The sequence below is a fragment of the Scatophagus argus genome, chromosome 12 (genome assembly GCF_020382885.2).
Source record: "Scatophagus argus isolate fScaArg1 chromosome 12, fScaArg1.pri, whole genome shotgun sequence".
In the NCBI taxonomy this organism is placed as follows: domain Eukaryota; kingdom Metazoa; phylum Chordata; class Actinopteri; family Scatophagidae; genus Scatophagus; species Scatophagus argus.
In genome coordinates this window covers 13647179-13663568 of record NC_058504.1, presented here as the reverse complement: position 1 = coordinate 13663568, position 16390 = coordinate 13647179, and the positions used below count along the sequence as shown (strand labels likewise).

Here is a 16390-nt window from a genome sequence, read left to right as displayed (position 1 = left end):
ATTGTGGTGACAACCAACGCTGCATCTGAGATTATGCAATGCAAACAGGAGTGCTGGGTGCTCTTTTGTGCAACTGTAAACATGGCAAAGCAAATAGGAATGATGTTGTTGGTGTTGCTACGTGGAACTGTGAAACAGAGGGAACATCACTTCTATTGTTTCTTCTGTTTTTCCAAAAACCAGACAGCCAGTAACATACAGTCCATACGTTCTTGGTCCCAGAGGTTGGCTCCATGCACCTCTTTGCTGGTGATGTCACATGTGTCATGAAAGACTTTAAGCTAGAATTTTCCATCTTATCTTAGCTATGATTGCTCTGAGACATATAGTCTGTCATCTCTCTGGAGCAAGTCATGGGAAGTAATGATTTTATATTTCGCCACAGGGGCTTACTTAACAGATAAGGTTTTTGTGTTTGTGTATCTGAATCTGGCATTATGTACGTGACTGGTCGTTCACTAAGTAAATAAGTATGATTATTAATTATTGGCCTTTGCAAAAGATGTTCTGAAACTGGTTTGTGAAATACATTTGTGGGGAAAAAAAATGTCATTAGCTAATTAAATGGTTTCGTCATATTCTGTGTTTGTTAGAAACCAACTGCCAATTATGCCTCCGAAAAAACTGCTCCATAGCACCATGAGTGGTCACTCCACAGGGTACCTTTAACACAGTTAGAGAATCATGACTCATTTTATGTGCTGTTTTTTGTGTTACGTGTTCATTAAATTCATTTTTGACCTTGAGAACAACAACTGACAAAAAGAAAAGAAGAAGAAGAATTTTAAAATCTTTAGCAGCTGTTTTGGAGCTTTTGATCATATCATTTGAAATTGCTTTTGTCAGTATTGACAAAAGAGAGTACAAAATAGTTTGACAGTTTGACTACAATGGAGTGCTGTTGCATCTCTCTAACCCTTTTAATTTAAGAACCCGCACACCTGGTCTACTCTCATCCAGGTAGTCCAGGGCTGGGTTGTCATAGGCCAGCTGTGCCTTCTTCTGCGTGGACTCCTTCTTTGGGTTAACAGAGGCCGTCTGTGTCGAGATGCGGTCCTCTTCTTCTTCTTCTTCTTCTCTCTGCTCTGCCTCACATGTGATGCTGCAGCAGACAGTTGCCTTGGTGATCAAGCGATCAAGTGGTTTGAGAGAGCGCATCCATTGGGGCAAGAAGTCCCAGGTCTGGAGTTTTGAGGGCAGGTGCCTGGGACTGTGAGCCTGCATCACATTTACCATGACTATAAAGATAGTCACACCCATGAAAGGAGCCCCAACACCAGCCATCACCTGCCAGCCTGCCAGCGAGAGACCCAACACCAGCGAGGGCAGGAGCAAGAAGCACAGGAGAAGATACAAGACTGCAAACCAACGATACTTGGCAGTTCGCTCACCCAGGACACGAGCCATCCTTATCGGCAGACGCATGAAGGGAAGAGGATACCACAGCAGAATGCCAAAGATGTTGAAGAAGAGGTGGCACAGAGCAATCTACATACAAAATGAAGATAAAGAGATATTAGATAAAGATTTACTAAAAAAACAGAATTGTGAAAAGGTGCACTGTGATTTTTCACTGACATTTACAGGTATGTTTAAATGCTGTTTAATGTGATGCAGCCAAACAGCTAATTAGCTATCTAACTGATGTCAGCAGCTTGATTTTCCCCGGGGGATGGTTGTTCGTCCAACAACTTAATGAGCAAGACAAGACGTGTATTCATGTTTGTGAGTCAGATGAGAAGGAGACTTTAGCAGGAGAGCTGATGCTGGTGATTGTTCAAAGTCTGTGCTTTTTGTGTAGCTGGCTGCTGTCTGGCTCCATGTGACTGCATGCTCTTCCCGTGACAGAAAATCAATGTTACTGCTTTACATGGGATTTTACAAGCTGTGCTGAAATGAGGTTTCCATCCAAACTAATACCAACACTGTATTTCTTCAAATTAGTTCAAATTCCGCTATCATGAAATAATATAAATGTCTCCCTTTTGGTGTCTGTTTTTTTCTTAAAGGCTGACAACAAACTTAATAACAAGCTTTGAATTACATATAAGCTATTGTGTGTTGTTATTTACATCCTCCAAAAGAGTCTACACGACCACGTTCTGTCATCATGTAACATTTGTTGTATACAGTAAACATAATCCAGTAACATGATATGGTTCGAATTTCCATGCATCCGTGTCCTAGAGAACATCAACAAAAATGATTTCTTTTCCTGGGACATCCACTTTGTTGCCCTCAAAGCTTGAGTGCACACATTTATGCATAAATACTCGATCATAAATATACACTCGAACATTTTTATAATCGACAATCTGCAGATAATTCATTGTAAGGCCCATGTTTTTGTTTGTGTCGGTGGACTCCATTATTGCTGTCTCACATTTGTGTTCGCCCTTCTCTCTGAAATGCATATCAGTGTAAAACATATTCATGAAAATGAATAATTCCTCATAATATTTAGATGTAGCCTTCACTTTTTCTCATTTTACTGTAAAGTAGCTGTTGTATCTAACACAACAATGGCTTACTTGTATGGCTGCTGCTAGCTTGTTCCCAGGGCTGGCCAGAGCTGCCAGCAGGGCTGTGGCAGTGGTGCCAATGTTGGACCCGAGGGTGAGAGGATAGGCCCGCTCCAGACTGATCACACCAATACCTGAGGAGGAAACGCAAAAGTAAAGGCAGTGAACAAGCAAATGTTACATCTTCTGTCATCATCTTGTTGAAATATTTACAGTGTAAGCTACATTCTTAGAAACGGGTTAATGCACTTGACACCACTTTTGTTTGAAGTGCCTTGCAATCATCAGCTCTTGATATAAAAGATACAGTGAAGACAAGTGTCAGCAATGCTAAATTGCAGGTTTTATCCCACTTAATTTATCTATGCAGAAATCTGGGATTGGTCTGAAAATCTGAAATCATTGCTTTGACAAGAATTAGAAGCAATATAAAAGCCCAGCAGTTAAATAAATGTTCTGAGAAACTTACTTAGAGTCACAAAATCCATTCTCCAATAGGTTTAAAAATAAATATTTAAAATATTGAAACAGTTTGACTCAAATTAAATCCTAGATAAATACACAAAATACCAAATCATGTGCACATGGTGTTTAAGATGAACAGAAGCCAAATATTTGAAAAAGCAACTTTGGAATCATAAGGGCTGGAATAAACCTTTGCCAGATAAGATGACGAATGACAAACGAGTGGCTGCTTGACAGCAACTGACTGCTAAAGTAGGGCAATGCTGCTCTGCCGTCTAGGCAGTCAAAAGTATTGAAACTTAGTGAAAATGGCTGTTCTCTATATGTTGTTTTCTATTTATTTGCAAAAGGTTACAATTACATGGTAACATAGTCATGCTTAAATGTACATAAATGCTTAATTAAGTATATCTGTGGATTGGAAATCATCTGGCATGTGTATAGTCTCTTTCCTTTTAGGGTTCTTTTTTTTCAAGCTAGTTAATTACTCCTGTTTAAAATGAGAAATTATTCCCATCTCACATTTATCACTGTGTAGCAGGCTGATGACTCAGTCATCACTGATTTTACATGCTTCATTTAGCCAGTGGCATACATTGCTGGTTACGCAACATGTTCTTACAAACTTCACAGGACTCGATCAGTGAAAATAAGCAGGTTTATGTCCTTATTTGGCCCTGTCTAGCAAGCAAATGAGCTATTAGCCAAAACGGAAATTTGAGTTGTTCTCTCCCTAGGATGAGAACACACTCATTTTAATTATTCATCTATACATGACTAGAGCAATTGGGAACCACTTGCTCAGCATAAGGCTAACAATTTATTACTGTAGCAGTAAATGTCTTTTTAGAGGTTGTGTGGATAGAATTTATAACTTGGTGCAAAAAATAGTGGCCTTGGAAACAATAGTTGAGTTTACGAGCTGCTAGATTACAGTGGTAATTCTTCTCGGTTTGACTGACAGTAAAAGGCATGTAGTGTTGCTGAGAGTCAGTCTCTCAGCCACGTTTTAGCAACTTACAAATGAAACAATCACATAAATATATGTAAGATATATAAGTACGTATTTGCAGAAGCTGTGATTTCAAACCAGAATCTAAGAAAGTAACATGACTGTGCAGTGTTAGCCCACTCAAGAATAAGACCCCATACTCAGCACAATAAGATGTGAACCAAAGTCATAACTGCAGGGTCGGGATGAGGAGGAAGTGCACATGGGTCCAGACTTCTGACTGGAAAATTCAGACGCTGAGATCTCCTTGGGTTATAAACAGCACTTTTTCACCCCAACACAAACTGAATGAAACTAACCACACTGAACAGAACACCCACTTCACACTTCACACTGTCTGTCCGACTTAAGGAAAGCTGATTCTCTTGATCACCTGTGAGTGAAAGTCAGTGAAAGCTTTCAAGGCTCATCTGATGTTTTTTTCCCCTAAAATTATAGTCCAAAGTACGTCTAAAATATTGGACAAAGTGAAAATTTGACCTGATGATGGCACTAGAGGACAAGTCAGAGGATTGCCAGAGTCATTATAACTACTGGGAAGCTGACATGGATCTGTGCACCAAATATACTGGCAACCCATTCAAAAGTTGTCGACACATTTCAAGAAAACTGCAGCAAAGTTAACGGCAATCCATCCAACCAAAGCTATCAACCTCATGGTGACACTGGAGGAAAAGTTACACAGTCATCATAAATCATCCTCTTGGGACCATGAATGTCTGTACAATTTATTTTCTAAATCTGTCTGGTAGTTGTGGATAATAACGCCAAAAAGCTGATACTGCCACTCTAGATCATTCCCAGAGGAGGAAGATTTGTGTATCACCTGTACCCACTGATAATCACCTGGCGTATTTTTCAGTGCTGCTGGTTTTCAGCTTCAACTCGTTTTGCCATGGTTTGAGAGGAAGGGCAAAGACATTCTGGTTTGTATCACATACTAATGAGAAATATCACTCCTCTGACTGGTTTGCATGGAAAGGGGAGAATTTGGCACAAAATGTATGAATAATAATAATAAATACAAATACAAATAGTGCCAGAGCCACAATTAGCTTGGCTGCCCCCTGTGAGAGAGCTTTAAGAGTTCCACCTTTTCTTTTGTCTTTTCTGGTGTAGGCCTAACAGTTAGAAAAGTAGTGCAGCATGTCTGTGAGTTTGACCCTGGCATTAGTCACACAAATATCCTTTTACTGTACTGTACTACTTCAGAAACTCAAAGAAGAATCCAATGATTAACTACAATGTATAATGAATGAGTAGAATTTGAACAAAAGAAAAATAACTAATTATACATCAGGGTAGTAACAAATTATGTAAGTAACTATAATCACCTTAGTCTATGTCAGTTTAATTTGAATTGTAAACAACTGAAAATGCATTGTATTTAGACTAACACTGTTCTAAGATGATTAAAGAAAAAACAATTGTGGGACATTTTGGCTGGTTCCATTTTTTTCAGTGTAAGGTGCAATATTTTCAACGTTTGATTTTGAGGTAATCCGAAAATATTAAGATTACATTCTTTTTTATTTCTATGCATTATGTTAGTAAATACAAAAACTACCATGTAATTTGCATTCACTAACTGACATTTCACATTGCGAAGTAATCTGACCCAGCCTGCAGGTTGCTATGATTAGCTGTCTAATTTACAGTATTCTACAGAGAGAATCAAGCAGTGGACATATGGATCAAATAGTTGTTTAACATTTCTCACATATCTGTTACACTGTAAAGACAAAGTGTTGCTGCCACAGGGTTCAGACTCAGACAGAGGCAGTGACAGTGCACAAGGTTAAATGGGTATTGTTCAGAATATTAATGGCTGGGGGTGTGGAAATGAGCTGCCTGATTCAGACTGTGGTGGCTGGTGGAAGAGGGATGGTATGCAGTATATCCAGTAGGCTAAAAGAAAGCTATGCAGGAAGATTTTTCAGCCTTTGCTGTATTCATAAGGTATGCCTTTAGCAGCCACTTGTTCAACAGGGTCACAGGCTCAAGTGCAAAGGCAACAACACAATTTAATTCACAACCCAAACCCAAGCCGACAGTGCAGATCTACAGCAGCACTGGTCCACTGTGTTAGAGTAACTGTTGCAGAAGAGTCATGGATCATTAAAAACAAAAAACATTTAATATTGCCTTTCAAGCATCTGTTTATTTGATCATTTTGCCATTTAGTTATATATTAGCCACTACTGTGGCTTTGCAACTAACCTTTTCTCTATCTTATCTTAATCTTATCTCCACATCTGTTGTCAAGTCTGCTATAAGCATGCAGTACTTCAAAATACAATCACATAGTCTCCAAGAAAAAAGGTTAGAATCATTAATAAGGTACTTAATCATGATTAGAATTCCTAATACAAAATGTGTTTATTTACTTCAAGGCGACACGACACGACATGTATAATGCACATGCACATAGATTTTCATGCTTTGTCTCATTTATACCATTTCATATTGGGTGCTGGTCAGCCCTGCACCCCTGACGGATAAGCAGCATAAAAACTGGATGGATGGATATTGGATGCTAAAAAGTTTTCATCTTCACTTACATTTTATTGTCTATTTTGTGCCCTATTAACATAAGCCTTTTTCACATTCAGATTTTATATTGTGAATGTTTTAATTCAATTCAGTTCTTTTCACTTTGGATGTTGGTGCACAGTTTTTCATTCACCCCCCCTCTGTCTGAAAGACAGACTGAAGTAAAAGATATACTAAAGAAAAAGGGAGCCATTGTCACTGGCTTCCGCTTCAGTATTGAAATGGTGCACATGTGCAGTTAGAAGTGTGACGGCTCGTTGTTAAGTTATGTCTATCGCCAGCTCTGGAAAGAAAAACAAGTGTGTCTAATTCAGAACATTATTAAGACTTTTTAAAGCAAGTTTTAACATCTTCTGGAAGCAGTCTAGGGAGGTATACAATTTGCTGCTTTCTACTGTTCCCTGTTTTCCGGCGAGTTAATCGACTGCTTTTAGCAGAAAAAACTCAGATACTCATTAATTTTGGTGGAAAAATGGTTCATAGTTTCCACAGGTGCAAAAGCATAGATCACTCACCTACAAGGGGAGTCATGGCTGAAGTAAAAACAGAGCTACTCTGGACCACAAATGTTACCCCTGCTCCCACAGCCATGGCCACGTATCCTGCCAGCCACCCAAATGGATATGGCAGGTCTGTTGAGATACAGAAGATATGGGTAATAAAATGAACTCAGCCTCTTTTATGCAATGTGCATGCAAAGCAGCTTCTGTTTTCTTGGTTTGTTTCCTCATTTGCAGACTGCATCCTGCATATTCAATCCAACATGTTGATTTGCTGTGTTAACACTCCAGCAGTTCAACAGCAAGCCCACCTGTGTTGATGACCTTATGGATGACCTTTGCTACTTGGCCTTTAAGAAGAGAGTTGAGCAGCTTGACTAGAAGCAGCAGACAGGTGCAGAGGACAGCCATGGAGCCTGCCAGGAGAATCAGGCCCACCGTGAGGTCTGACAGCTGAGTAGACACAAACAAATGCCGACCTGCACAGTGACAGGACCAACAATGAAGAGGAAGCATCACGTTTCATTGCATTTTAAACAATACTTAAACAAATGCGTGCTAGAAATACATGTCGTAAAATGTGTCCTCATTGTAAAAGTAGTTTGCTTGAAGATATGATTGACTTTGAACTTACACTTCAGCGACGACAGGGACAAATCATGACTCGGACCACAGTTTTCAGTGCTCACATTGTCAGTGGCCTGTAGAAAAAGAAAGAAAGAAAGACAGAAAGAAGGAAAGAAGCAACTGTGATGAAACACAATTTAGCAACACAGTTGTCACTGGCATCATTGACAGGCTCTGTTTGGCGCCAGTGTGTGACACATTGTCTGCATGTGCAGAAGACAGCAGTGGAGCCATTACCATAACAAGGTCAGTCTGGCACCATTGTTTCACCAGGCTCCTGTTCTTCATGTCCTCATTTCCCATGGCAATGCCTGTGATCACACACTCATCTAGCTGAGGGTGAAAGGAGAAACATTTTTTCCGCTTTTAAGTTCAGTGATTTAAAGAAGAGCAAGGAAATCGTAAACCTTTGATCCTTCAACAAGCTGCTGTCTGCTGTTAATAATAATACGTTTTCCACAAAGAATTCATAGCAATATTTAAAACAGTGGGTCTTAGCTTGCTAATTAAGCTAACCCTGGCTATTTAAAAATGAAAATCTTGGAGTGGTCTTAAATATAAACTGTGTAGAGGACCTACACAAACAGCGTGGGTCTCATATTGTAATTTAATGGAGAGATAGTTAATCTGTAAGGGGTGGATGTCATAAAAATGTATTCAAAACCAATAGTCATCAATTAAATATATTTGCTGTTAAAATATGAAATATAGTATCATGGGAATTAAATACAATATAACTTTTAACATAAAACCGTTGCTCATCGATTAAACACATTAAGTTTAAAGATAAAGCATCATTGCATAATTTAAGATGACTGTGGACATTTCAACTGGGAAAGCTTTAAGCACATTGCAGTTCAGTTCACCACCATTTTTACTGAAGCATTTGGTTGTAGATGAGAGACCTGTCTGTTACCTACTTGTTAATCACACATCATGCTCCCATCAGAGAAATTTGGGCTTTTTTTTTGTTTTATCTTCTAAAAGCTGTATTTAATTCCTATTAAATTTAAATTAAATGATACTTTATTTATAAAGTAGGTTTAATATATTTAATTGATCACTATTAGTTTTCAGTTGTTTTTTGTTTTTGTTTGGGGTTTTTAGGATTTTTTTTTGTTTGTTTTTTTTTACATCCACCCCTCATAGTTTGGGTTAGGGTGTTAAAACTATCTTGTGTAGCATCACTGGGGTGCCTGGAGTGTAAACTTCCCCAATAAAGATCAGTAAAGATCAGGTTAATGATAGCCTCTGTAGCATCTAGCACATTTGGAAAACTACACGGTGGATGTGCTAGTTGCTTTTTATAACTTAATCCATAGCCCACAAACTAATTTCAGTTTTGTGATGTGCAGATTCACGCCCTGCAAAGTAACACTTGGTTACTACTGCAAAGGCTGTAGGCTAGTTATCCAGACATGCTAATGATTGCAGCTAACATTGGAGCCAGTGGACACAACATTTTCCTTACACTTTTGTAATTGTGTTTACAGAAATCCAAAGGCTGACAGACTTTAGCTACAGTTGCTAAGCTATGATTGAACAGTTGTTAGGAGTTTGGCCAACAGTCAGTTACGAGCTGGTGCTTGGCTGATAGTTTCACCTGTATGATGAGCTTGGTGATTGGCTCTGTGATGACCTTGAGCAGTTCAGGTGCTTCTTCCCCAGGTTGAAGCCTGAAGCTGGTGACCAGCAGATGCGACAGCCGGGTCATGAGGCCACTAAAAACCTCCAGCGGCATCAGAACCAGCACCGACAGCCAGTTGAAGCAGTCGTGGATCGTTGCCCCAGCAAAGGCCCTGCAGTGGGACAGAAATATTTTCTATGTGAACTAAAGCCATCAGCATGATCAACTACTTAAAATGATTGCTTGTTAATCTGCTTTTCATGGCTCAACTTTTTGGGATGTGTGTGATGTTAGGAGCATTTTAGTTGACCCAGTGTGAGTATATTATAGTGGATTAATAAATTGTGTTTATTTTACCAGACACAGATTAAGTAACATGCCATCTGTTCAGTACCATATCATTCATGCCAAAGGGTTAGTGGTGTGGGATCAATGTGGATTGATGCCATTATTGTCCCTGTTACAGAAATTGCACTGAAAAGAGTGCTGAAGCAAAGAGGTCGTGAACAGCTGCCAATGCTCTCTCTTCACCCTCTTCTGCCCCCACCCTGCACTTTTGTCCTTCTTTCCTCCACTTATCCTCTTCACTTTTCCATTTCAATTTCTTCTCCCCTGCTCTTCAGCTTCCCCTACACTTATCCTCCAGCCACCTTTCTTCACTCACCGTTGAAACTCGGCCCTCTCTGCTGCTTGCATCATGGCCACTATGGTGTTCGTGACTGAAGTCCCAATATTGGTCCCCATGATGACTGGAACAGCCAACCTCACTTCAAGCACTGAGAGATGAGACCACACAGAGCGATACATTCTTCATGAAATTCATGCATCACACACATGATGATGATGCTACACATGAACTTCTGCATTTTCTGTTTTAATGGAGATGAAAGGTGATTGTATTATCAGCTAATTGGAGGCATACTTAGCATTTACACTCTGCTAGGGTCTTTATGTCTGACGATATGGATCTAGAGGACACGTGCATGCATACTCACACTCAAACAGACACGCTTCCGTGCCTCTGCATCTCCTTTTTCTTTTTGATAATTAACTACTATCTTTCTCTTGCTCACCTACAGGAAGGATTTAGAAGCACATTGATATAATTTTCTTTCATCACTAATAGATGAAAATGGGTGACATTGAATCCTGGAACCTAACAGTTGGGTGGTAATGATCTCATGACTTGTTTTGTTTTGTTTTTTTTTAAATAAATGGCCGCCACAGCACTACAGTCTTAAAATGCCAATTTCATGTCAGTCAGTTAGTGTGTAGTAATACATGCAGCCCAAATTACATTTTTTGGGGTCTCAAAGGTTCAGTGACAAAATTTAAATTGCAAAGTAAATATAATATAAGTAAATCATTGCTTCAAAATTGCACTCATGATTTATTTGTACTTTGCTAACATTATAATTATGACTCTAATGAGAGACGAGGACAGGAGGGGAGGCATCACCCAAGGTGTATTCCCTCCCATGCTCCAAAATCTCAAAACTCATCTTGACAAGTAAGCAACAAGGGCTGAGTCATTGTCCTGTGCTTGCAGGACCACATTTGTGCACAAAGAGCAGCAGTACTCCCTCGCAGGGATTCTTTTCCTCTTGCAAATAATGTTCTATGCACTCGCATAATGTTCAAGTGCCTGGAGCTCCATTTCTCCCTCTTATCAGTCTTTTGCCTCTTTTTCAGTATAGCTGTCGCAATGCATGCTTCCTCCTCAAAAATAAAAAAAACAACATTTGAATACTTATTTTGGACTTTGATTACCATGACAACAGTAGAAGCTTCAAGGCTTCTAGGCAATCGATTCAGCTCTACATAAAAGAAAGATAAAATCATGCAAACCTTAATAATTAAGTCATTTTAATGAAACTGAAGGGATGATGCTAATGCTAATTTTATATTTTTCTTAATGTCAAAAACATTCAATGGAAAGACAAAACCGATAAGAAATTTTCTGTGTAGCTCAAGCCTGATATAGCTTAGTATGTGCGTAGAAAGCCGTTGTTATCCAAAAACCATTAAAATTTTGCATTAACCAACATACTGCCCTCATCAGGCAGAACACAGGCATTGTAGTTTATTTTGAGTCAGTCCCATATGAATTGTTTTGGCTACTTGAAATATATATAATATCACCAAATGTGTATTAATCCACAGCTGTTCAGCTCAGCAAATGCGTTATTTAATCCTCTTTGATATGCTATTTGTCAAAATTTACAGGGCCCAGCTGTTTCAGGAAATAATTTAGCCTTTTTATAATAATAATCAGGGCGGCACGGTGGTGCAGTGGTTAGCACTGTCGTTCCAGGTTCGAATCCCGGTCTGGGCCCTTCCATGTGGAGTTTGCATGTTCTCCCTGTGCCTGCGTGGGTTTTCTCCGGGTACTCCGGCTTCCTCCCACAATACCAAAAACATGCACATTATTTTAATTGGCTTCTCTACATTGCCCCTAGGTGTGAGTGTGAGAGTGTGTGGTTGTCTGTCTTTGTGTGTTGGCCCTGCAATTGACTGGTGACCAGTCCAGGGTGAACCCCGCCTCTCGCCCGTAGTCAGCTGGGATAGGCTCCAGCTCCCCCACGACCCTGACGGATAAGCGGTATAGAAAATGGATGGATGGATGGATAATGATAATCAATATGCAATTACAACCTAACATTTTGTCTCTAGTATAAATGAATGGGTATTGGGTTGAGAACAGGGTAAGAAGGTTATGTGTAGGATTAAGAAATGGACAAAACATCCTCTTTTGCTTGTGTGTGTATGTTTACTGTATTAGAGTTAAATCTTCCTCTGTCTTGATACTCCCTCATCTGCTTACAGTGATGCATTTAACATAGGCTGTATTCACCAGTTTGGTCCTTTATGCTAAGCAGTAGCTAAGCAAGTAGCACAATTTACTGTAGCCTTAGTAAATTATGGGAACACAATACTGGGCTGCATGCCAGAAAACAGAGATTATAACTGTGAACTGCAGATTAATTAGCTCAATTTGCTGCCACACATGCATCGTAGAAGCTTCCTGTTTTTTGTTATCTGTATGTTAACTGCTTTTCTGTTTACTTTTTTTATTTTTGTATGCCACATAATAGCCTGGAGAGATGCACCAGCATGCAGTGTATACAATACACCTGGAAACACACAGAACATACAGTAAATCTCAGGCTAAATGAGGTCAGACTAGAGTGTGTGGCACTCACACACTTGCACACACTTTTATGCGCCTACTCACATCCAGAGGCCACCAGACTGACGACGATGGAGGTGGAGGTGGATGAGCTCTGGACCAGCACAGTCACCAAGATCCCCACCACCAGCCCTGCCACGGGGTTAGACAGCACCGCATTGTCCTGGAAAATGTCCCCTGCCACTTTACCTGGTTACATATGCCGCCCACATACACACACACACACACACAAACTACTAGTCTCAGACATGACAGGGTTGCCAAGAGGAGTGTTAAACAAGATTCAAAGTGCTTGTTTTCCCCAAATCCAGAAAGGTCAGCAGATGAAGCTATGCAGTAAATTATACAGCACTGCCCCAGTAGGACAGTGTGAACTGTTCTGCAGTGACGCACTTATTTGTCAAACATCAACTGGCTGAGTCACTATCAACCCGCTGAGGGGGCAGTGAGGGTAATAGCACTTACCCCCTGCTAACTGGAAGGCGGAACTCAGAGTGTCCAAGGAGCAAACAAAGAAGAAGAGTAGGATGAAGAGGAGTGGGATCTTGGACATGTTTATAAGGAACTGCTTTATCTTGCTCGTACTCTGCTGAAGTGCTGATGCATTTTGTTGAGAGCTACCTGTTCAAAGCAACAACCAGGAAGATGGTTAGCCTCATAGTGTTTCAAAAAATGTATCACACATAACACAAACATGTGGTCTGTTTCTGCACACTACATTGCACTTGTTTTTCTTATTCCTGTGATTTCTGTATTGTGGATGACAGGATTGCCTCAGGAAACAATCTCACATGTAGAGAGAAAAGCAATCTGATATACTACATCACCTATATGCAGCCAGACACTGCTGAGTGGCAGCAGGACTTTGCCTTTGTTGCCCAGACTGCATGATCCCACAGGGCCAGTGTGTATTTCAAATATGCACTTATCTAATGAGCATGTGGTGCAGCTTCTGCTGTTGTTATTTGCCTTTTCAAAGAGGTCAGACCTGCTGCCAACCCAGGACATGAATGTGTGATTCTGTCACCCTTGTGCCTTTACCTTCAGGGAGCCTATCTGCTTCCCTGAGTGGAGATGTATTGAAGGGATGATTGGTATGGTGGTTGTAGCCCTCAGAGCTGCTGCTGAGGTCAAGGGTGGAGCCGATGCCAGACTCCCTGTCTTCCTCCAGCAGAACTTTGGGCTGTGAGGAGAGCTGAATGCTGTGCATCATCAACCCTGAAAACAGAAGTAAGATAAGTTTGAACCATTGTAAAGACCAAAAAAAAAACGGAACAATGGAAACTAAAAATAATAAGTTACCACTGTAGCTGAGCCCTGTGCTCTGTCCAGAGGACACTATAGTTATCGATCGAGAGGACATGGTGGTTTGAATGCTGTGTGGAGACATGGAGGCAATTATAATCACAGTACAACACCGTTGTGGAGGTAATGTGAGAGTGAATGTGTTTATCAGCCACCTGCAGCAGTAAAAAAAGAAACCAAAAGCGACCAAAATGTCCATACACGGGCCCATCCATTAAGTAAGTAATTAGAGTAAGTACGGTAATTAGAAAAGAACAAAAGCGGCTCACATTGTTTCTAATTGTCATCTGTCCTTGATTCAAGGTCAAAACGCACAACAAAACAAATGGACACCTCGTCAGAATCAAAAAGGAAACATCAGCATGCATGTAACTTGTCTTGTCCTCCATTTCCTGCAGCTGCAAGTTAGCTCTTAGAGGGACTCTCCACTGTCTATAGAGCAGCAACTGCCTTCAAAGATTTTCACCGCTCTCATTTTAAAGAGACCGTTTTTCCCTTTTTCATGTCTGCCACTTTGCCGTATTTTGGAGACTCCAGAGGAGGAGGGAGTGCCAATGTGTCTCTTAAAAGCAAAGTGGATGGAAGTGAGTTCAGTAATTACAGTAATTACAGTCACGGCATCGTTCTCATTCTCTGTGGCATCCTCCTGCAGGTTGTGATGTGCAGAGAGTCCCTGTTGGCACATGAACATCATTCTGTATGTAGACTTATATGAAGTAAGTTCCATAGATTGCAGCTGAATAAACTCTGAACGCATTTGTGATGTTATTTTGTTTTTTGGTGTGTGTGTGTGTGTGTGTGTGTGCACTGAATGTTATCCCCTAATCTTTCTGCCCCACGCTCATCTGTTTGCCGGTCTGCCACTCTCTCTGTGCTATTTGTGAGTTTGCCTCTGAAGTTACTATGACTCACATGTATATTTCTGATGCCGTATGTGCTTCTCCAGAACTTTTCTAACTGCTTTTTACCTCAAGTAGACAAATGAAATGACAAATGAAATGTCTAATAACTAAATGTCAGTGAGTGACAGCTGACTTGCTTTCATTTTCTAAAGAATGTATGAACTGTGTGTCCAACAGCTTTTAGATGAGAGGTCAGAGATCAATTTACAATAAATTAGGACATTCATTTCAAATAATAACATGAAGCTGCAGTGTTGTTTTCAGCACATGGCAATAGTATGGAAATGTTACATAAGCTAAACATTTGATATTGACCCATGCAGTGAAGAATCTTACCTTGCTCGAAACAGTCTGTGTTGTGCACACCCCCTGGAAAGGAAAGCATCAAAGCGAATTGCAAATCATCTTTAAATAAGCTTCTTGGTCCGTAGGTGTCCAGAGGAGCACCTCATGTCTTGTCGATTAACTTGCTTCACCAACTGAGACCTCACTGTTAATCAATAACACAAAGCCATAACTTAATCAGGTGATGAATGGTGTTTGCTCAACCAGTTATTTTTCACCTGATTTGGGGCCAGATAAAGATTCCAAGACGAACAGGCCTGTCGGTTGTGATTAATGTGTTGTTTGAGCTTGTCTCAGTCTCAAGCGTAAGAGCAGGAGAAATCTGACATCTAGTGGTTTCAATGTTGGGAGAAAACCATGAAGTTCGCTCATATTCTCGGGTAGCACCTGCAGCCTGACACAGATTAAAGCCAGGGGATCACATGATCGTGTCCTCCATGAGATAAGTCAGGGGAAGTATTTCAGACACGTACGGCGCAATCTGCTCGACTTGTGCAGAACGTTCAGGTACTTGGGTACTTTGCCAGGACTCAAGATCAAGCGTGTTGTGACTGGAATTGAACTAGAAGGGAGGTTTTCTGAGATCCTCTGGACACACACGTGTGCATACTTTTTGTACACCCCACTACACACAGGCAGAGTCATGGGAGAAGACCGTGATGGGCTGGGTAAAGGGTAATTGTTAATAATTAGTCCAGCTACGGTTCTGTCCTATCAGCAGTGCTCTCAACCAAATCTGCCAAACCTGCTGACCCTAGACTCGCATCCATGAACTCAGAGGAGCAGAACTTAATAACCCCCTCAAATGAGTTGTTACTCTCCAAACTGTTTTGAGAGTCAGGAGCCAGACAGAGATAACAGCCCTGTTGTTGTGTTGTTGGGCTGGTGCCCATCCATCAGTGGTGGTGGTGGGGGGGGGGGGGGGATCCTTGAGATTTGAATTAAGCAGTGGAAAAGAGGAATTGAGACGTACATGCACATATGGACACACACGTCACCACTTATACACACACACACACCTAATTCTCTGGCGTGGTTCCAGAGCTCTTAGAAAAAGAAAAAAGCCTCTATGATGTTGTTAATCTGCGCTCGGGATGTGCAGCCATGGGGAGGTCACCACCGCCGCTCAGCATGCAGATAAACCACACAGGCCACCAGGTCGTGATCCTGCTGCTCAAAACACCTGCCAATCAATGAGCTGCAGGTGCACGCTGTGTGCCCTCTTCTGCCCCTCAGTAGGCTGTGTTATCCCGTTAATCTTACACTGCACATACCATATGATGTTATGCGAGAGCTCCCAGTTTTCTGTTATCCGAGCGAAGGGAATCAGTGGAACATCATG

The 16390-nt window shown here is 40.8% G+C and overlaps 1 protein-coding gene across 2 annotated transcripts; it reads right to left on the bottom strand.

The window, feature by feature from the left end:
* Window positions 1-832: 832 nt before the first annotated feature.
* Window positions 833-15178, bottom strand: slc34a1b (solute carrier family 34 member 1b). 2 transcript variants are annotated; one of them, XM_046405873.1, is made up of 13 exons: window positions 15040-15178; window positions 13799-13872; window positions 13538-13714; window positions 12962-13117; window positions 12542-12685; window positions 9971-10082; window positions 9283-9478; window positions 7917-8012; window positions 7687-7753; window positions 7364-7531; window positions 7068-7184; window positions 2532-2656; window positions 833-1488 (listed from the first exon to the last, which is right to left on the bottom strand). In XM_046405873.1, the coding sequence occupies exons 2-13, from the start codon at window positions 13857-13859 to the stop codon at window positions 886-888; spliced, it is 2022 nt and encodes a 673-aa protein (XP_046261829.1). In that variant the 5' UTR covers window positions 13860-13872; window positions 15040-15178; the 3' UTR covers window positions 833-885. The 2 variants fall into 2 exon arrangements, with proteins under 2 accessions (XP_046261829.1, XP_046261828.1); XM_046405872.1 differs by lacking the exon at window positions 15040-15178 and having other exon boundaries at window positions 13799-13999.
* Between the last annotated feature and the right edge of the window lie 1212 nt (window positions 15179-16390).

Coding starts and splice junctions, on each gene's coding strand:
- slc34a1b (XM_046405872.1), bottom strand. CDS start 13,886: ATGTCTCCACACAGCATTCAAACCACCATGTCCTCTCGATCGATAACT. Junction 13,715..13,798: donor CACAGGGCTCAGCTACAGTG/GTAACTTATTAT, acceptor TTCTGTTTTCAG/GGTTGATGATGCACAGCATT. Junction 7,185..7,363: donor CCATAAGGTCATCAACACAG/GTGGGCTTGCTG, acceptor GTATCTCAACAG/ACCTGCCATATCCATTTGGG.